The 22,022-nt window shown below is 41.6% G+C and overlaps 2 protein-coding genes across 2 annotated transcripts in view; one reads left to right on the forward strand and one right to left on the reverse strand.

Moving 5' to 3' along the window:
* The first annotated feature begins 191 nt into the window (after positions 1 to 191).
* Positions 192 to 22,022, forward strand: part of nhsl2 (NHS-like 2) — a 156,860-nt gene continuing 135,029 nt past the window's right edge. The window contains exon 1 of the mRNA XM_073474959.1: positions 192 to 533. Coding sequence (XP_073331060.1) covers positions 209 to 533 — 325 coding nt within the window. The 5' untranslated portion in view covers positions 192 to 208. The remainder of the gene's footprint in view (positions 534 to 22,022) is intronic.
* On the reverse strand, positions 3,971 to 14,398 carry LOC141003972 (serine protease 27-like). Its single transcript, XM_073475470.1, has 6 exons — positions 14,365 to 14,398; positions 13,401 to 13,563; positions 12,078 to 12,340; positions 11,845 to 11,978; positions 10,864 to 11,209; positions 3,971 to 4,140 (listed from the first exon to the last, which is right to left on the reverse strand). The coding sequence occupies exons 1-6, from the start codon at positions 14,396 to 14,398 to the stop codon at positions 3,971 to 3,973; spliced, it is 1,110 nt and encodes a 369-aa protein (XP_073331571.1).

Raw genomic sequence — 22,022 nt, forward strand, 5'->3', positions numbered from 1 at the left:
CAGAAAAAAAAGAGAAAAGCTCACTCGCAGTCAAAAACAATGAGGGCGCACGACGCGCAACTCGCTCCAAGCGTCTCCAAACGCGGCGGACTTTTTCCTCCCGGAGGATCCGTAGCATGCGTCTGTGCGCCAACCGGAGGGAGAAGGACCACAGGAATATAACTTGACTATCTGCGGGAGTTTGTTATCATTTTCAGGGAGAGGAATAATGCCTTTCTGCAAGCGGACGATACTTCCGAAAGATGTGTGCAAGCCCGAAGGCAGGAGGCTGCTGGAGCCTCATCCGCAGCAGCAGCAGCGGCGGCGGCGGCAGCAGGCGGAGGTTTTCGGGGACTTGGCGGACGTGTGCGGCTTCACCCTGTGCTCGGTGCTCCGGCAGCTCTCGGATCTGTCCCGGCACTCGGTGAGCATCCTGGAGGATCTGGAGGGAGAGCTGGTGTCCGTCTGCCACCGGTCCGGCGCGCTGGAGGGCAGAGTGGTCCGGCTGCAGAGGCACGTCGCGGATCTGATCAGCAAGCCTCCTCCACCGAGAAGTAAGAGGAGATTAAAACAGCAGTTCATTCACACAAACACACACATGGAGTCACTTTACACAGCCTGGAAGTGCAGGAGGGGAGCTGAAGCAGCTCTGGAGTCAAGTCAGTGTCAAACTTTGGGGATGTCAGCAAGAGAGATTCGTGGTTTTGTGACAGAGTGCGCAGAAGATTAATTCAGCGTATGTGGTTTATTATTGGAGGGTTTGTTATTGTCAGCTGGCTGAGAGGTGTCCTGCGTTCACGTGCTGCAGGAAATATGAGCGTTTCCCCACAAAAACACTTAAAATGATGAGAAAAGTGGCTCAAATCTGCCGGAAAAAAGTGTGACTGTTGAATAAAACCGGATTTAATTGGCAACATGTGGCGTTCAAGTGGGTGGGGACCATGTGAGCTTGTTGATAAATGACGTAAGAATGATGTAACGTGAGTTGTTGTTCGTGATTTGCAGTTTTAAAGTTAATATGACAAAGATTAATACGCTTAGAAATAGAAAACATTCCGCTTTCTCTGACTTAAAGTTACTTTCTGTGCGTTTGGCTCTCAGACGTGCAGGTTTACAAGATGCTCCTGAAGGCAGCACGTTGTGGGTGTGGAGACAGGAATGTGGACTCTGGAGATGTCATGCGTGTTTTAAAGTTTTGTCCCTCTACCTGTCACCTCCTTCACTCCTGCCCTGCTGTTTTGTTTCCTCTGTAACCTCTCCTGACTTCACGGCTCAGTTCTGGAGTCAAAGTGAGCTGTGACAGGTCCAAAAGCATCTGAGCTCAAGTTCGAGAGGATGCTCATGTCACCGGCTCAGAGGTTAAAGGTCCAGACTTGGACATGTAAGATTTCTGACATCACAACTACTTTGGAGCCAATCATGTCGCGGTGTGAAACTTTGAGGTGATGTGATGTGGAAACTTCCAGTGCATAAAACTCTGACAGTGGACTCTTCAGTGACGTATAAGACATCTTGTGTCCAGCTGTTAAACCTTTGAAATGAGAAATATTTGTATAATCTTCCTTTGTGGAGTTTCGATGTAGTGACTGAACCTTTTTGTAGGGAAAAACAACAGATCAGGGTGTTTTCACATGTCTGTACACATGTCAGGAGAAGAGACACAGTGTTAGTCGTACTGATCCTCACAACCTTAGAGAGTATTCAATTTTTTTTTACGTTTAACGTGTGTGTCAACTTCTTGAACAGAACCGCCTCAGGATGCAAAATGAGTTTGAGTGTAAACTGACAGTCAAGTTGTTCTATGTCGTATCGTATCGCATTGTATGGTATCCTATGGTATGGTAGGGCATGGTACTGTATATCGTATCGCATTATACTGCATGGTATGGTGTCTTATGGTATAGTATCATATGGTGTTGTTTGATATCGTATGATATTGTATGGTATGGTTTTGTATTACAGTATATGGTAGGGTATCTAATTGTATTGTATTGTGTCGTATCGTATCGTATCGTATTGTACCGTGTTGCATTGTATGGTATAGTGTGGTTTTGTATGGTATTTTCTGATATTGTATGGTACGATATGGTATGGTATGGTATGGTATGGTGTCGTATTGTATCGTATCGTACCGTATCACATCTTGTTGTATTGTTTTATATTGTAAATCAGAAACTTGTGCTCTGACTGACAGACAGTTGACTGGCAGGTTTGGTTGGTTTCAGGCCTGCGACTGTCTTTGCACAGTCATCGTTTCACGTTGCTTTCAAGTAGTCATTAAAACTCACACAATGACGATCGATAGTCTAAACAATCTTACAGTGCAATACAAGTCAATACTGTTCCATAGTATGTCAATACCACAACACAACAATACTCAGTGATGCTTCTCTGCAGCTTTCTGTCTTGTTTGTAAGCCTTTCAGAGTGGATTAGCCCTTTGAATGGACATTTTTTAACATCATTGTCACCAGGACACATCTACCTCGACCTGACAACAGTTCCCAGGCGCTTACGATGCAGCCCAGATGCATGATGGGAGATGCATCTTGGCTGCAAACCCTTTTTGACTCTTCAAACTTTACCGCAGGTCGCTTACTCTTTGTTTGTGTTACAGCTCGAGAGCGAGCAAATGAATAAGTCAAGCCGACTGTGAACAAGAGTTTATGAGGCTGTCAGCAGTGTGTGCGTGTGTGTGCGTGTGTGTGTGTGTGTGTGTGAGAGAGAGAGAGCACGTACAGTATGATAAGAGAAAGTCCCTCTAAACACAGACCAGATGTAGCTGGAAGAGGAGAGGAAGAAAGATAAAACACGACGCTGCTCGCCTTTCAGTCGACTTTACCGAGAGGAACTCACCCGAATTGTGTGTGTGTGTGTGTGTGTGTGTGTGTGTGTGTGTGTGTGTGTGTGTGTGTGTGTGAAGAGGCATTTCATGTGTTCATCTGCGTGAGATGCAAAGATCCCCACTCTTCTTCTTCTCTCTAAATTCTGTGTGGGTTCATACTGTATCACTAACATGTGGGCAGCAGCACACGGCTAAACAATCAATAGAGCCGAGCTTCGTCTCTCATCTTCATCCTCCTCTCTCCTCCACCTCTTCCTCTCCCTCTCTCTCTCTCTTTCTCTCTCTCGCCTCCTACTGTCTCAGCAAAAATGGAAAACATTGATCTAACTTTCCCCAAAAGAATAACAACGGTGTAAACATTTGGGGTCTTCCTCTTTGGCTGACATCACAAAGTTCAGACTATTTTGAATCTTACACATTTAATTTAATGAGGAGCTGAAAGGGTATATGTGTAACTTGATGGAATATGTACAAACGTGAATCTGGACAGAAGCGTTGAAGCAGTTAGGCCACTTGTCAGAACATTATCATGCTCAATGATGGAGATTATAGAGTATTGAAATTTAAATTGATGATGCTGATCAACGTTTTACGATAATACTTGCAGACTTAACTAAAGTTTTTCCCTCTTATAGTGAGGAAAGAGGCAGCCTTGGTATTGTACGATCATGTGATGCAAACTGACCCAAATACTCAAATACTTTGAATCGAAAAAATCAAAATCGAATCGAATCTTGAGATTGCCAAAGATTCACACCCCTCGCAGGAAGTCCTTGGACAACCTTATCTCCAGAATAATGGTTGACAATGTATGTTTCTGCAAGCTATGGATATGTTGATACTTTACATTTCGTTATGTTGCGACAGCGCTGTGCTCATGCTCTGGTAAGGTTTAGGCACAAAAAACACTTTGTAAGGGTTCGGAAAAGATCATCTTTTGGCTTATAATTCCTGCTTTGGTTACCATGAACCAAGGTCAAGGGAAACCACTTATTTAAGGTATGGGGAAAGATCAAGGTCCTGGTTTAAAATCAGTAATGATGAGAAAAAATCAAATTCTTTTCCCTCCTTCATGGATGTGTGCTTTTCCTCCTCTAACAAACGCTGACAATCCCCCCCTCCACCTGCCAAAAACAGTGGAACTCGGTCAGAGTTGCGTAAGGCCCGGCTGAACACATGTTCCAGGCCCGCATGAGGAGACTTTTTCCACCGGGTTCAGAGTTTGTTCAGGAGTCGGATCTCCTGAGCTGCTTTCCAGGACCTTCGACACGGTGGAGTGCCGCAGGGATTTGAGCTGGTTTCCTCCACCCGGGGCGACTGATACGGAGGAAGAGGGAGGCCTGATAGCAGCAGAGTGTGTGTGTCCAGTTTCCACTGGAAGTTGTCACTCAGAAGGCCTGACCTCGAGGAGTTTGTCCTCTGCTGCTTTCTCATTCTGGGGTTTATTTCCTGCCGCTCTCTGAGTGTGGCACGAGTATCCCAAGTATGTGAGTGGGAACCAGAGTTTAATGTTTTCTTTTGGTGCTTTTTTCCAGCTTAATTCTCTGGGAAACCACATTCTTCCTCTGGCCCAAATCTGATTTTAAAGGCTGATTTTGCTGCAGTTTGTTGTAACTAAATGTTCCTGCTCGGTCTGATGCTCCCAGTTGAGTCAGTTTAAATAAAACGGAGGAGAAATCTGCTCTCTGTGGTTTGAAATCATACGCACATTTCACTTCTGGGCAGCTCCCAGTCAGTGATATCACAGCAGGTGTTTTCCCTCAGCTGTCAGAGGCAACACACCTGCTATTACATCACAAACAGGGTGTGGCCTGGAGTGCAACATGCTTTAGTTTCAGCCTCTAGAGAGCATCAATTCACTGCTTTAATACTGACTGCAGAACTATGTGAAAATATCAGTCTCATTATTATTATCCAGTTTGATTTATAATCGTTTAAAAGACAACGGAGCTCCAGAGAATCTCTGCATCTCTGCATATTCAACTGAACTCAACTTAAAAATAAGTGCAATATCCAAATAAAGGTAAAATGTGTGACAAAACAGCATTGGTTTCTTTGTTGGTTGGTTTGTTGGTTGGTTGGTTGGTTGGTTGGTTGGTTGTTTGGTTGGTTGGTTGGTTGGTTTCTTGGTTGGTTGGTTGGTTGGTTGGTTGTTTGGTTGTTTGGTTGGTTTCTTGGTTGGTTGGTTTGTTGGTTGGTTGGTTTCTTGGTTGGTTGGTTGGTTGGTTGGTTTGTTGGTTGGTTTGTTGGTTGGTTGGTTTCTTGGTTGGTTGGTTGGTTGGTTGGTTTGTTGGTTGGTTTGTTGGTTGGTTGGTTTCTTGGTTGGTTGGTTGGTTGGTTGGTTGGTTGTTTGGTTGTTTGGTTGGTTTCTTGGTTGGTTTGTTGGTTGGTTGGTTGGTTTCTTGGTTGGTTGGTTGGTTGGTTGGTTGGTTTGTTGGTTGGTTTGTTGGTTGGTTGGTTTCTTGGTTGGTTGGTTTGTTGGTTGGTTGGTTGGTTGGTTGGTTTCTTGGTTTGTTTGTTTGTTGGTTGGATGGACGGATTGTTTCTTTGTTGATTGGTTGGTTGGTTGTATGGTTTGTTTGATTTGTCAGCAGGATTACACAAAACTACTGAACGGATTTCCACAAAACTTGGATGGAGGTTGGCCGAGAATCGAGCCCATTAACTTTCGGATAGATCCGGATAAAGGGATGCATTCAGGGATTTTGTTTCTCACTGTCTTTAACTTTGTGAGATTCAGCATTTTTGACATTTTTGTTAATTTCTCAGTGAGACTAATGCAAGTTCAGGCGTGCTTAATGAGTTCATTTTGATGCAACCTAGTTTTAGTTTAGTTCAATAAGACAAGGTGCAGAACAAACTGGTGCATCATGCTGCTGAAATGCATTGAACACCACACACAGTTTTTCCTTCCTTCAGTTGAATCTTTCACTCTAAGATACTGATTTCTTCCAAATGCTGTTATGAAAATCAAATGGTTGATGAGGGGATGAGAAAGAGGCTTTAACTCCCCTCCTCCTCTCCTCCCTTGTTCCCACGGGTGGACATCAACCACATGACTCAACATCCCTCCCTGTTGGCCCCTCTGAAATTCCCCCTCTCTACTTTTCTGACTTCTTTTCCTTCCTCCTCTTCTTCCTGAAGAACAGTGACATGCAGGAGGCTGAAAAATTCCTTCTAAAAAAAGCCGATTTTTAGTGATATATTCAGGTTCTGACCCGACAAAACGATGCGTTCAGTGGCGAGGGATGACTTTGGCGATGTTGGTTTTGATCACAGATTCAGGCCACGGGCTCTTTTCAGGGTCAAAACGTTCACTTCTCCTCCTCCTCCCTCGCCGACTATCTTCCTACAGGCTATGATTCAGAGGGCAGCAGCACACACAAACTTCCTGCCACCACTCCAACACACTGCACGAGAAAGACCTTCATTTATTAATATCCACTTTAGTCGTTAGTTAGACTCGATATTCAGAGCTGACTAATCGCCGGAAGGGAATCCAATGTTTTGATTTTTTAAAGAACAAGTGGAGTTATTCATTAAGACAGAAACATCTCGCTGAAATGAGAAAGCTTTAAAAACTATTGTCTGTTCATTTTTACTTCAGTTTTCAATTTTCCACTTGTGATACTTGTTACTCCCCCAGACTGTCCAGATACACAATGTTCCTGTACTGGTCACAAAAAACTTTTTGTGAAGGCCTATAAACCACTGCTGTTTGAACATGTTTTGCAGAATAATATTGAAAAATGGCGGCAGAGGACTGCATCAGATCTGTGCAGAGCGTGGAGAAGACTGTAACCTTCACTAGATTTACACGTGAAACATATTTCCATCATGTTTTCATTTGTTTGAAAGTTTTGTGAGCCGCTGGTAATTCTCAGAACGTCATTAAAACAGACCAGCGTGTGTGTGTGTGTGTGTGTGTGTGTGTGTAAGTGAGTGTGTTTTCAAGGTCAGTGACAAACCGTAGTAGATGTTCGTAATCGAATGTTTCTGTTGGAGCTCCGAGTGTTTTCCATGCTTTTTGTGTGAGTGTCTGCTCCTGCAGCGTGTGTGTGCATGTATGTGTGTGCGCGTGTTGCCATTTTTCCCATGTGTGTGTGTGTGTGTGTGTGTGTCTGCACATGCTCAGTTTTCTGTATGAGTGAGTGCGATTAGTGAGGAGCGAGGATTAGCTGAAGGTGGAGCTCTGGGCCCCTCCGCGGTTTCTGTGGTCAACATGTGGCTGTTAATTATCCCCAGAGAGAGGGAAGAGTGTGTGTGTGTGTGTGTGTGTGTGTGTGTGTGTGTGTGTCACAGAGAGAGAAAGTGCCGTTGTTCTCCAGAAAACGAAAACGAGTTGTAGATTTGGGTGAAAGAGTCGAACCTACAAGAACTTCCTGTGTTGGCAGAGAGCCCGACACACACACACACACACACACACACACACACACACACACACACACACAGAAGTTAAACTTTTCTCTTTTAATTTTAATCCACCCCCCCTCCCTCCAACTGCAGTTTTTGGGTTACCACGGCAACCATCTGTTTAGCAACTGGCCTCCATGAAATACAACCAACATGTCCTCTGTGTGTGTGTGTGTGTGTGTGTGTGTGTGTGTGTGTCTCCTGCTGTGAACTTCATGTAGTTTTTCTTTTTCTAATCGTAGCAACAATTTGTCAAATGAAGTGAACACACACACACACACACACACACACACACACACACACACACACACACACACACACACACACACGCTCTGCTGAGCTTGCAGTCTTACGGTCTTCCCTCAGGAAACACTTTCCGGGAATATGAACCGATGTACAGCATTAATATGGGAAAATCCGTCTCTCTCTCTCTCTCACACACATTGAGAATGATAGAGCTGACAGAGTTAACCAATAAGTAAAACCGGAGAGGAAGAGATAAGAAAGAGCTGATGAGTTAAGAGAAGAAGGACGAAAAAGGAAGTCAGAAGTGGAGAGATAAGAAAAGAGGACGTCATCGGAGGAGGGATGGGTAGATCACAAGGCGAAGAGATTGATAACTGTTATGTAATACACCAGTTTGACTTTTTCTTCATGTCTCTTATTTCTTGTGCGAGGTAAAGTCTCCAAAATCAACACAAACATGCACTACTCTAAGTCTCAGGGCTCTATCAAGTGTCACTGCTAGTTTCTGAAGGACCCATTTGTCATTTTCACGCCCAGTGCCCAACGTTGTTGGTCTAAAAATGAGGTGTAGTCAGGCGCACTGATGGCATATTGTAATCTTGAGGCAGCAGAAAGCGCCACAGACCAACAAAAAGCTGGTCTAAACTCAATGCCACAATATTTTTCCTGTATTTACACAGCGTGTTGTTCTGTTAGTAAAATGCTTCCACGTAGGCCGGTTAACAACGTGCATACACTTTGATTTTTATGATTAGAGAGGCTGTGTTCAGTCATTTTTAATGTTTAATGCCACTGTAACAAATATCGAAGCGCATTTAATGAACTTGAGAGGACAGAGGACAGAGGGAACTTGGCAGGAAACTCAGAACAGAAATCAACTTTAATCTTCTGAAATAAATATTTTTAGACAGCTCTGATGGAGCTCTGGATTTATTAGGAGGACAGCAGCTTTACTCCAAATTATTTTACTGCACGAACTTGAACCTTGTGTTGATGTGTAGAAGAACACAGAACATTAACATAAGATCCCAACCTGTCAGGGAGTCGGGAGATTTAAATAATCAGTGAAGTTACGCTGCTGTGCCTTGTGGGTAACATGAACACTAGGGCCCTCAGTCTTATTTCTTCCTTCAGTCTTGTGGTTGTGTGTTCATATGAAGCTGTTTTTGTTTTTCCATACTCCTCAAGCTGTTACTGGATGTATTAGCTGGTAAACGTACCCTCTTTAGAAACACTTGACTTCAAACCCCCTCATGGACATATATCATCTTTTATAGAGACACATTTTACATTATTACTAATCTGTTATGTATATAGCTGTTGATAATGTATTAATAAACACATTCATCTGCTTACAACTGCATTATATTGTGTTTAATGTTCACACATTGCCTATAAATGCTAAATTAAGTCAAGTTTGACCCTTTTTTTGCATCAACTTCTCTCTCAGGAGCTCTGATGTTTTGTTTTTATGTGACACATCGCAAGGAAAAAAGAGTGTGAGAGTAGAAAGGAAGCTAAAGATTGTTTTTCTGCAGAAGAAGAGTGGCGGAGAAAGATTGACGGATCGCCACAAAGATCCTAAAATCCTCCAATTTCTCCACACTGTGAAAAATAACAAATACCACACGAGTCCAGGAGATTGAGTAACAGCAGTGATATAATGCAGGAAGAGGCCCAGTGTGTGTGTGTGTGTGTAATAAAATACAGTACATGTGCAGAACAGCACTCTCTCCTCTGGGTCCAGCAACTTTCCTACAAGTGTTTTTATGTGTGCAGATTTTCCAGTTTGTCGTCTATCATGCTTACAAGACGTCTTTTTTCCCTCTGTTTCTTTCATGCTTTCCTGTTCTCTGCTGCACACACACACACACACACACACACACACACACACACGGACATACACACACACACGTCGTCCATCTGTCTGTCCTTCAGTCTGTGTAGCGCTAACATTGTATATACCGTCTCCTAGAGAGCAGATTCCTATCATAGAGGAAGAGGAGGGAGAGGAAAGAGGATCCAGACAGTGCTCAGGTTGTGTGTGTGTGTGTGTGTGTGTGTGTGTGTGTGTGTGTGTGTGTGTGTGTGTCTCATGGAGGCACATTGTTCAAAGAGCAGATGTAAAGCCCATGATGGCAGCAGAATGTAAACACAAGTGAGACTACACACACCAGGGACGATATAGTGATAGTATTGATGTCTGTGTGTGTGTGTGTGTGTGTGTGTGTGTGTGTGTGTGTGTGTGTGTGACCTTAATGAACACACACAAATCTGTTGTCGTTGGACAAGCAAGTGGATGTCAACGCTGCCTTTATTAAGGACTCAATTACCCATGCTTCTTTGCTCTCCCATAAAAGTATTGAAGCCCTGAAAGGCAAATGAAAAAATGACATTTTGGTTTTTTGGGTCTGATTTGTTCCCTTCAGCTCTCTGGAACATTTTATTTGACTTTTACAGTTTTGGTTCACAATCACTGAGTTTAACAAGGTTTTTTTCTAGAAGCAGAGTCAGGTGGCAGACCGAGAGAGTAAGCAACTTAGCTGGTGAACACAGTGGAGAGTTCAGCAGCTAAAGACGGAGATATTTTACCGCAGGAGGTGGTGGAGACCAAAAATGGAGCTAAAAGCAAAATGAATATTGGACTTATGTCTGTCAGGTGCACAGAAATACGACCTCAAATTATTTTAATTTTTTTTGACAACTTTAATGGTTAAAGTATGTCAAATGTGTGTGTGTGGTGTTAAGTTTGTTTTTGAGATGACAAAAGAATACCAAAATTAACAATGTTTGTTGTATGTTTTTTAATGATTAAACAAGCCCGGAAACAAAATTTCCCCACAAGACAAGACAAAACTTTAAAGGAAGATGTGCTGCAGATTATTAAAGTTATTGTTGTTAACTAAATTTACCAAACCCAACCACCTGCAGTTTCATTAAATGAATAACTTTTTATTAGAATACAGATTTTAAACCTTTGACATTGAACACAACATTTAAAAAGTAACTCAACACCCCCTAAACTGTTGGTTTTACTCACTTCCAGTGGTTTATGTGATGTTGTACTCCAGGACATCACTGTTGGGTGTGTTTAAAGGTGAAACAGGTGGTAAGATACTTTAATTAGAGACAAACGAATCGAACAATCCCAAACCACATTTTTTAAAAATATACTTCATGTAAAGAGTTTGTTTTGTTGTCAACAATCTCAGTATTTCAGTTGTGTATTCTTATCACAACTTTAAAAGAAGAAGGCCCCTTCATGAAACACACTTCATGAGACACCTTTACCTTTCACACCTTCATTTTAAGCGAGCATGTAGAGTGAAAGAACTAGAAAACAGAGTGAGATCAAGTGAGAGAAGTACATCACATTTTCACCACTGTCAAACACACTGCCACCTTCCTTGTCAGTGACCGGAGTGACGGGAGTTTTGGTGTAGCTGGTTGTGTGAGGTCTGGGTGGACTAGTGTACATGGTTGGGGAAGGTCGGGGCGGTTTTGTCGGGCAGGTAAAGTTTACGTCGCTGTCGACTCCAGACGAGGTGAAGGTAACAAAGCCTGATGTGCTGTTGCCGGTGATGTTGCTGATCCAGTCCTGGTACTGAGACACTCGGGTGTAACCTCCGGGAATCATAGGCCTAGCGCAGCCTTTACCAAAACTCACGATTCCACTTTGGATCCAGACGGCACCATTTTTGGTCACCAGAGGAGCTCCCGAGTCTCCCTGTGGAGAGAGATTGATGATAGTTGTTGACAGGATATATTTTACAACCTTTCTTCTCTATTTGTCATACAAATACATACATCCAACCATTTCTCGCATACACAAAAAACACATACTATATGCAGTAAAGAAAACGACTCCATACTCTTTACATGTTGCACCTTGTTAGCCAGCAAGCTAATCACCAACAAATCCAGGAGTCGGCTGTTTTCTGTTCAGTGATGAAATGTGCAAAGCCAAAATCAGGCGTTTTAGTCAGAGCTAGAGACGTTGTGTCTCCATTTCAACGTGCTGAAACTGTACATGTTATAATATTCATGCTAAAAGATATGGCTGGAATGCACCTTCGTTAGCTAGCAAGCTAGTGCATGGAGTTTCCTCTGTATTGAATGCAGAGAACTGATATTGATCTTCTTGTTCTGTCAGTTAATCAGTCACATCTGCTTTCATCAACAAAAACTGGATGACAAGATTTACTATAAAACTATAAAAACAAAAAATTGTCATCGAGTGGAATCACAGAAAATCAAACTGCTTTTAGCTCGTACACCAGACCGGACCGGCAAAACTGTAAACCTACCCGACCCAACTGTAAAATGAAATAATAAATACACAAAAAGTGTTGGTCACCTCACCTGGCATGTATCCCTCCCTCCGGCTCTGAGCCCGGCACAGATCATGTTCTCCGTGAGTTCAGGATAGAAGCATTTACACTCACTGTTTCCCACTATCGGTAAGTTCACCTCCTGAAGGATGTTGGAAGTGGTGCCTAATTGGAGAAATTTCACAGGTGAGATACATATCGGTGTGGAAAAAACTAAATATCATGACACATCTGGGTACTTGTTTTGTGAGTCTGTGAGCTTACCGTTACCAGTCAGACCCCATCCGGCGACCCAGCTGCTCGTCCCGTTGTGGAAGGTGCTGTTCGCTGCGGCCAAGCAGACCGGAAAGATGTAGTCGGAAACGTTCACCGGGGCCGACAGCCTCAGGAGAGCGATGTCGTGGTTGTTGGTCAGGAAGTCGTATAAAGGATGGAGTATGGCCTGAACAATTCCTCGGGACTCTTCCTTGGGGTTCGGACCGGACTGGCTGCGGCGGCCCAGATTTGCCTCTATTTTTCTGAAGTCACTTTTTGAAGAAAAAGAAGTGAAATAGTTAATTTGTCACTGTTCCAGAGTACCGGTCGATGGTTATGAATGAGTGTGCGATACTTTAACACACTTTAACTAACACTATTAAGTTATTTTATTCCTATTAACTTACTTACTGTATAAAATGTGTGAAGAAATTAAGTTTAAATGTATTATTAGATGCACCTAACTTATGTGCTGGTGCACCTAAATGAAACAATTAGGTGCACCAGTGCAACCAGTGTAAAAATAAGTCTGGAGTGCTGTTACTTCTTTCTTATCAAATTAATCCAGAAAAAAAAACATTTATCTGTACCTTCATTCCTGTAGATAATCATTTACTGTACATAACGTGTAAAGAAATGAATTTGAAATGTATCTTAAGGTGCAGCTAAATGAAAAAATTAGGCGCACTAGTGCAACCACCGTGAAAATGTCGAAAATAAGTTGTGCTTTACAAGTTAGTTTACCTCTTTTTTAAATCAGATAAATCCAAATTTGTCCCCATCAGTAGATTTTGTTTAATTAAGACACACTTTGGCCTTCTTATCTCAGTCTTGGTAAGATGTTTGTGCTTTTTGTGGTGGGATTGAGTCGTGGCGTTGTAGACATGTGTTATTGTATATCACAGGTGGAATGTGGACAGTGGAGGCGCCTCCTGTGTGCAGGACCTATAATTCTTAACTTCACCCATGTTGACAGGTGACAAGAAGCAATGTGTGGGATGTATTTTTACAAGACACCTTCACAACAGACTAAAACTTGCTTTAGGAAAGAGGTTGAAGCAGCACTGCTGGCCTGCACGTCTGGATTTTTGTGAACTTTCTCTCATTTGTACAGATAAAACATGCTTCAAGTAACTTTTTTTATATATGCATTTAGAAGTGTCACATTGGAAAATGTCAATGGACGTGGCAAAGGTCAAAAATACATCCTCAGTTAAAAAAAAAACTTGACCTTTGTGGAAATGACACTCTCTGTAGCCTAGTTTATTCGCCCCAAGCTCGCTGATGGAACCGTGACTAGATTAAGTCCTACTTCTACCAGTGATCCCTCACCCTGTGATGCAGTGAGCCGCCGTCAGCACCCACTGGTCAGTAATCAGAGACCCTGCGCAGGCCACGTTTCCGTCAGTGTTTAAACTGACTTGCCAGGGCCAACTTCCTGGAGACGCATCTTGACCTCCAACAACTCTGGTGTTCCTCGGAGCCAGACCACAACCTGACAGAGGAGAAGAAACAAAGTGCAACAAAACCTCACACCTTAACACGACGAGGACCAGTTCATGATATGATTAAGACTGTGTGACTCAAACTATTCGGTAATGATTAGAGAAAGTGACTTGGATGCTGATGTGAACAATATCAATGTGGAAACTGGTAATAACACAGCTTCATCTGCATAAGGTCTAATTATATCCATAATATCCATTTTCTATAGCTGACAGATGGAAACAAAACTTTAAACTTGCAGAACTTGTTAAGTTGGATGCTTACTTGGTTTCATTGAGTGACAACCTGAAAGTTGGAACAAAGAAAGAAAAATGTTAAGCAGCCATCTTCAGGGCGAAGCAGATGACACACATTTGACATAACAAATGAAAAAGAGACTGAATATGTGATATGATACGGGATGTTTTTGACAAGACATCGGACATTTTCCAGTCGTTTTTGTGGTGACGAAACTGGATATTTTTAACGAGATGTCGGGCCATAGAGCAGAAATAGTGATTCATAAAGAAACAGAAGAGACGACTGATTTAAAGCAACAATTAACCAACTTTTAAATTAATTCCCTGTTTTGATAATCAAATAATCAGTTTCAGTCATTTAAAAAAAAGGTCAAATTCTCTGATTCAAGCAATGAAATGTGAATATTTTCTGCTTTCTTTCCTCTATGACAGTAAACTGAATATATTTGGGTTGTGGACAAAATAAGGATGAATTACTACTTATTAATACTAAATTGATGAGAAGTGCTCTAATTATTGATTAGCAACTGAGATCTTCACTCTCACCAGACCAGACAGTCTGGTCACCTTCACATCAGAGTCCATTTTTTGTCAAATTGTGGAACAAACAAGTTATTTGTTTATTTTATATTGGTTTGCATTACTTTTGTTGTCTGTGCGAGATTTAATTTCACAGGATTAATACTTTTTTAGGAAACTAGAAAAAAAACTACTGATTCAAATCTGAATCAGCTTAAGTTTGTTTGATTGCATTATAGAAATCAAGTCAAGAAGTCAAGTGTGACTAAACATTTTCATTAGTCGCACCGGTGCGCCTGAAATTGAGCAGTTATCCCGTTTCTTGTTAAAATCCTGTATTTGTACCATTATTCCTGTTTAAAATCATTTAAATAATGTGTTAAGAAATTCATTTATATGTGTTATCATGTGCTGGAGCCTTGAAATCAGTCATTTTGTTTTTTTTAGTTGATGAAAGAGAAGATCAGCTGTCAGTTTCTTCTATTTTAACCCAGTCAGGAGGATTATTTTGTCCCTTTTCAGGCAGAAAGCTGTAAAAAAGCCTTTTTACATCGCAAAGATGATCATCACTTTAAAGAGTGAGTAGTTGGAGTGTAACTACATCGAAAAGTAGCCTTTAAAGAGCAATTTTTGCACTTTTACATGAGCAGTTTTTAAGTCAAGCAGCATCACAGTCTTTTACATCTTCCATCTTTTGATATTGAGCCAATCGATGAGAAAAAATACAAAATATTGTAAATAAAAATGTGTCTTCCTACCTTTGGATAAGAGAACGATCATCACAGTTAAACCACACAGAAACTGGTAGAGAGCCATTTTAACTGTTCCTCTGTTCACTTTGTCCTCAACTTTAAATACCTTTTGATTTTTCCTCAGCTCCACCCACAGACTCACACCGTCCACTACACCATCAGCATCACTTCACTGAACTTTCCTAATAACATTACTTGTGCTTTTACGAAGCTGTGGAGGAGGCATGAAGTCAAACATGTTTGTCTTGATGCCTGTGTTCGTCTCACATGTCTTATATGTACCTGCACAGTATTTAAGTTCACCTGTGTACGAGAGAGTAAGGCTTTAACTGCGCAACAGGTGAAAACAACAAGTAAAATAATTTCATCAAGGCTCAAAGTGTGGCTATGGAACTTTTCTTAACTTTTTCTGATTGGCCACAAGAGTAAAAATGATGGCGTCACAGTAAATGTAGGATTCATGATTTCGCTCATTTATCGCTACTTTTCTCCTCTTTTTACGAGACATATTCTCAATTAGAAGTGGGTCTGTTAGCGAGTTGTGTAAAAAAAATGACGCAGTTTGTATATCTGCAGTCCTGAGTCGTCCTGATTTCACTTTTACTCAAAATGTATTAAAGAATTTAACATATTGACGGTAAACATGTCATCCGTGGAGGAAGTCACCAGACTCCCTTGAAAAAACGCTAAATTTAAGATTTGTTGTGTTAGGAGAAACTGTATAAACTATGTGAAACGCTGTCTACAACACAGTCTTGACTGTTTGGGCCTATTTGTTATTTCGGCAAATGTTATACATGAATATTTTTCTTTATTTGTGAAAAAACATATCAGTTTGTTCCATTTTGTTGCCCTATCGTTAGTTTGGGTCAGTTATTCAGAGTCCCCCACAAAACATGATACAACACTCTGAAATAGATGTAAAACCAATAAAACCAACACAGACAAGCAGCCACTAAGACCAACAATCAAGAAATATGAAACACTAAGAACTGACAAAAAGAAACAATAAGGGGAAAATAAAGGTAAAATACTTTTGCTATATAAAGCATAAAGTTTGCTAACATCAGCTAACAGTGGCCATGATGCTGCGTTCATGTTGCATCATATTTATCGTATTGATGAATATCTGACTTGCTGCTCGTATAGAAGTGCCTAAAAACCAACAACCGAACAGACCCAAACCAAACAGACGTGGAGTTCCAGTATATGATTATAAATTTAAATGTTTTTTAACCTTCACACAACGCGCAGATGATGTCAGCACTCGCATGTCTCTGGGATGTGAGTCTTCCCACGTCGATCAACTGTCCCGAACGACATGAAGGACACATGAGAATGCAGCAGCACCGGTGTGGGAGTGATTCATCACTCATCACTTCAACCTTTCATTAGTAAGAGAATATAGGTGCTGTCTCTTCTCATACACCTCACATAATGTTGCTTTAATGAAAGCATTGAAGCCATTCTTTGATAACGAGATGAAGCTGTTTGCTCGGGTCGACCTGGATTTACTGTCCCTCACATCTTTTTTAATATAACGCTCTATCTTATAACAGAGACCGATGGTTGTCGTGAGTACGAGCGAGTTAGCAGGCAGCATCGTGCGCGTGTGTGTGAGTTGTATCAGTGTTGGTGTGTGTGTGTGTGTGTGTGTGTGCGCGCGCAGAGTTTTTCTCTCAGGGCTGTAACGGACAAAAGGCTGGCTGTCAACACCAACACGCTCAACGCCGGCCAAGGCATGCTGTAATGGTGGACGCAATCACTTCCAGATGACGGACAGAGAGGAGTGTGTGTGTGTGTGTGTGTGTGGGAGCTTGAATTAAAGAGAGGAAGAGAGGGATATCACTTCATCGTGGAGGGGAGAGAGTGAGTGTGTTACCGTGAGGAAAGGAGACGAGAAGAAAAGTCTGTATAAGAAAAGGCAGGAGATTGTCAGATTACATGTTTCTGAGAAATCACACAACTCTCATGCAAATGAAACTTTTTTCAAAGTTTTGTTCTTAAAGGTCCTATTTGTGAGAAAAGTTAGGGGGTCAAGGTTACATGCATCTAAGAACTAAACTTCCTGAGGCTCTGTCTGAGTTAACAGTTAAACAAAACAGCAAAAATGGAAAGTTCATCCATTCTCAGACAGAGTGAAAGTAAAACTGGGACTTTAAATGAGCTGGACTGAAACTTCAGGTCCTCCTGAATCGAACGATGTAAGACACTTGATCCTGACTGCAATAAGGTGGTAAAACAAAATAAATACAGGAGAGTTTTTTTGTGCAGATATGGTAAAAAATGCTCCAAAATGATGTGAAATTGTTTATATATTTATTGAATAATGTAAAAATCCCCCTAATCCCCTCCCAGTCTTCCCACAAGCCCCGGGAAAACAGATGAAAAAGTGCAAAAATAAAAATGTAAAGTTGAAGTTAAGCGCCGCGCCTCTGCATGGCATCCGAGCTCAACAGCGACATCGTCTGACTGAGCTTTAAAATATTCAAAAAGTGAATGTTTTAAAATGTCTAAAGCAGAGTGCTGAGGAGGATCAGAGAGCCGAGGAGGATCAGAGAGTTATTCTGGTTGCTGTAAGTTATTTATTGGCAGGATGTCGTGATGAGGAAGCTGAGCGTGTGAGCTTTAGTAGAGGAGGGAAACAATAAGAGAACACACAGTCCTGACACTGAACACATGGACCTGGACACCCTGATGTGTGTGTGTGTGTGTGTGTGTGTGTGTCCATGCCTCCCACTACCTGGCAGCCACGAGGCTCTGCGGTTTGGACGTGGTGTGAACAAACAGTGTGTGTGTGTGTGTGTTTGTAAACAACTCGTATTAACACCCTGGTGTTTCTTTTTTTTTCTTCATGAGTCACGTTTTGTCAGATGAGACGCCATTTTGTGTCTTTGTTCCATAAACTCTGTGTGGTTGTGGGAGTCGCTTTGTCTTGTATCAGTGCATTTGTTGCTGTTTTATATCAACTCGCAACTGCTTTATGATTTTTACAAGGGAGCACTGAAAGTAATTGACGTGGAATTATTTAAAATTAGAGAAACATTTTAAATCCATTTTAAAAGTATTTGTTTCACAAGTGTTCACATTGCACCTGTAGCCACACCCAACAGTGTACTGACACACCTTGAACACTCTTACATCACTGCAGCGAGGTGGGAAGTTAAATGATGAATGGTTAACAAAAAATTAAGGTTGGATGATTAATCAGAATATTACCGAAATCGCAGTATCGCTAAGTGCAATTGTCTTACTTTTTATAAATCGTTCGGCTGATGTTATTGGCCGATACTTGCCGGTATCAGCGTATACATCGTCAGATATGTGCTGAATGCAGAAACATATTCCCAATATCAATCTTCCTACAAAGCTCAACACCAGAACTTTGAATCCCTGCAGAAATTAGACACACGTGCAGCGATTAAGAGGGCTGGAAATTTTGTCCTGCAGCCAGAACAAACACTCGGCACGATCAAACTGATTAATTGAGAATAATTATTATAAATGTTTTAAAAAAAAAACAGCAACTTTTTGTTTGCCAAAGAGTCATTAGTTCCTCAAATGTTGCACAAACATCTGCTCCACGTCTATAATATTTTATCAGCAGACCTTTTGTTTTTAATCGTATTCTGTGAGTTCAGGTCGGTTTAACGGTGTAAAATGAGTCATCTTTCTGTTCTTTAGACGCCTGTGCTGCTTATTAATCCATATTTGTGTGTTTCTGCGTGTGTGTGTGTTGCTGAGTGTCCTCTGCGTGCCCTCTGAATTCATTGGTGCCCTGTGTGAGGCAGGCACTCTGCCCTGTCTCTCACACACACACACACACACACACACACACACACACACACACACACACACACACATTATTTGCTGCTTTAATTTCACTGCGGACACTCTGCTCCGCTGATTATATGGTGGGTATTTCACTTGAATACCTTTTACAGTTGCTACAATAGTTCTCAAATCATGAAGGAATTTAACCTTTAACCCTTGCAATGTTATAATTAAACCCTCTGGAAGAGATAACGGCAATAAAAGCCTTATTAATTTGACATATGCACTGTTTTTATAATGTTGTTAGTTAACCACACATTTTCAATACTAAAAGTCCGACAATTTTACACCAACCCTTCCATTATTTCTGTGTTGAATGCTCATTTGCAGACTTAGCCCCCTAATGAAGCCAGTACAAACAAGTTTTTAAATAGAAATGATGAAATATACCAAATACAAAATACAAACACACAAAAATATAAACTATTTTTTTAAATTCAGCTGCAGCAAAACACCTTCAACTTAAATACTTCATGACTTAAAGTGTTGTTGGTCATAATATTGTGTTGAAACATGATATATACCTTCAGTTATTTGTTTCTTTCAATGGGCGATTTGGACTTAAAATAATAATGCAATATTTTGTGGCTTTATCATCTTATACTATATCTCTTGAAAATAACTTCTTTAATGCTTGGACTGACAAATATCAGTATATTATATAAATACCTCAGTATTGATATTGTAGGGCTTGGCATTATATCGATATTATTTGTAATCGTGATATGAGACCATACATCGTCTTTGTCTTCATCTTCACATAAGTGTTGTCTTTTCCTGGTTTTAAAGGTTGTGTTACAGTAAAGTGATGTAATCTTAGAGAGAGTGGTGCAGAGCCAGACGTCCTGGAGGAATAAACACCATGTCAGATTCATCAGAGCTCAGAGATTACTTTTTAACTTTTGAGATTAAAAAGTGGATTTATCTTCACTCCTGTTTATCAACCTGACTGCAGCAGTGATCAGCGGAGGTGACCTCCTTTTGTACTTTACTTCATGAACGTAACTTACAGAGAGGAGAGGGGACAAAGATGAGAGAGAACCAGGGTCTCTGGTGAGTGCTGAGTTCAGTTTTGTCCACTCAGGACGGCTCTACTAATGTACAGTAAAGTAATCTGTCTGTTTGAGGCGATTAAACTCTTAACGCGGGGCACAAAATTTACTTCGCTGGCGGTGAACACAACATTAAACAACCACCACTTCTGGGGTTCACGAGACAAGGTGATATTTTAATGTTTCGTTCACGTTACATTTATTCTCGTATGCCGACTTCCTCTCTCACTCTCTGACTCCCTCAGAAGACCAAATGTAACGCACCACTCCCTTGAGTGAACTTGTGGGTTTCTCTAGTTTGAACTTTACTAGAAACATTCGCGTTTAAGCGAGAAAAGTTTCATATCACATCTTTAATCAAACTAAGCAGAGTCAGCAAATGAATCCATAACAACAAACGCGAGTTGCATCTTTGTAAGTGAGATGAAAGAACATGACACAAGCTATTGATAACAGGAAGTAGAAATATAAACTCTGAATTTGCTGTACACGACATAAAAAAATCAATGTTTGTGTTGTTAGAGGACTCAGCAGTGTGCGTAGGTGTGTGTTTGTTTGTGTGTGTGTTTGGCATCTGTTGCCTCATGTTTGTGTGTGTATTTTCTCTGCTGGTGTGCGTGCGTGTGTGTTTGTGTGTGTGTGTGTGTGTGGGCAGGGCTGACGCAGCAGAACTAACTGCAGCGTGGCGAACAAGAGGGGCCGCGCTGCAGTTACAAATGTATTCATAGTCGTATACGACGAAGTGAGGCTGCACGAACCACACACGAATACAACACTCGGACACTGATGTTGACGTTTGAAATCACATGTTGCCTGTAGACACACACACACACACACACACACACACACACACACACACACACACACACACTGGGCTTGGTTTATCACATGAATTGTCACTGTTGCAAGTTCTGTTGCTAGAAAGAGACCACGTGAGAGAGAGAGAGAGAGAGAGAGAGAGGGAGAGAAAGTGTCATCAAAGGGGTGAGGATGGGAGAGAGGGAGGGGGAGAGAGAGAGAGAACGAGAGAGGAGTGAGGAGGAGGTGGAGAACGGGGGGGAGTGAAGCAAGAGGACGCACCAGCGGACGGACAGAGAGGAGGAGAGTGATTTAGATTTGATTGATAGATCGAGGGGGATGCGTTGGAAAAGGAGGCGATCGCCAGCGCAGGGGAGGACGGGAGGTGATGAGGATGAGGAGAAGAGTTCAGACACCTCCTTCAGAGTGCAATTCTTTAAAGGTAGAGTGTGTGTGTGTGTGTTTGCCCAGTTGGCCGCATGTTTTTCCTTCCTTCTTGTTTTGCCGCATTCGTCTCAGGTGTGCTGTCGAGGTGTCAGAAAGCGCATCGATATGTTGCCTTCTCGCCGTGTGTGTGTGTTTTTGTGGAGATTTGAAAGAGGAAACCCTCACAGTCCTGACAAATTAAAAAAATGTTTCATGTTTTTCACTTTTCCTCAACGATTCGATGCATTTTTTAGATCGTGAACTATAATTGATGATGATGTCTGCATGTTGACGAGCTTCAGTCTCACACTTGTGCTTTTAAAGGTATCGCACAACGGTTATAAAAATTTGCAAGTTTTAAAAGCGAAACACCGAAAGTAAAAGAAAACTGATCAGTGCTGTTTTAGAGTATATACTGAATGTTGACAGAGCTGTTTTAACAGGAAATGACTTCACAGATGGCTAGTTAAAAAGTTCATCAGTAATTTACTACTTTAATATTTGTTAAGAAGCACAGCCGAGCTCCACCTCTGCTGCAGCCTACAGTATGCTGCAAGATGTTTGACAAGATGTTTGTGACTGTTTGCTGTTAGTTGCTGGGCACTTTGTTTACGGTGGGTTTATCAGAGCTTTGTCGCTGAAAACAGAAGAGAGCAGTAAGACTGAAGGAAAACGCATGTTCTCACCAATAGTTGGCAGGATGATTGTCGGATGCTCGAATAAATTTCTGACACCCCTAATCTGACATTCACACCTACTTTGCACCATGTTTGATTAGCTGTGCGGAGGCAAGAGAGCTTTCTTTCAACAACTATGACCCTCTACGAG

This window comes from Pagrus major, chromosome 10 (genome assembly GCF_040436345.1).
Source record: "Pagrus major chromosome 10, Pma_NU_1.0".
In the NCBI taxonomy this organism is placed as follows: Eukaryota; Metazoa; Chordata; class Actinopteri; order Spariformes; family Sparidae; genus Pagrus; species Pagrus major.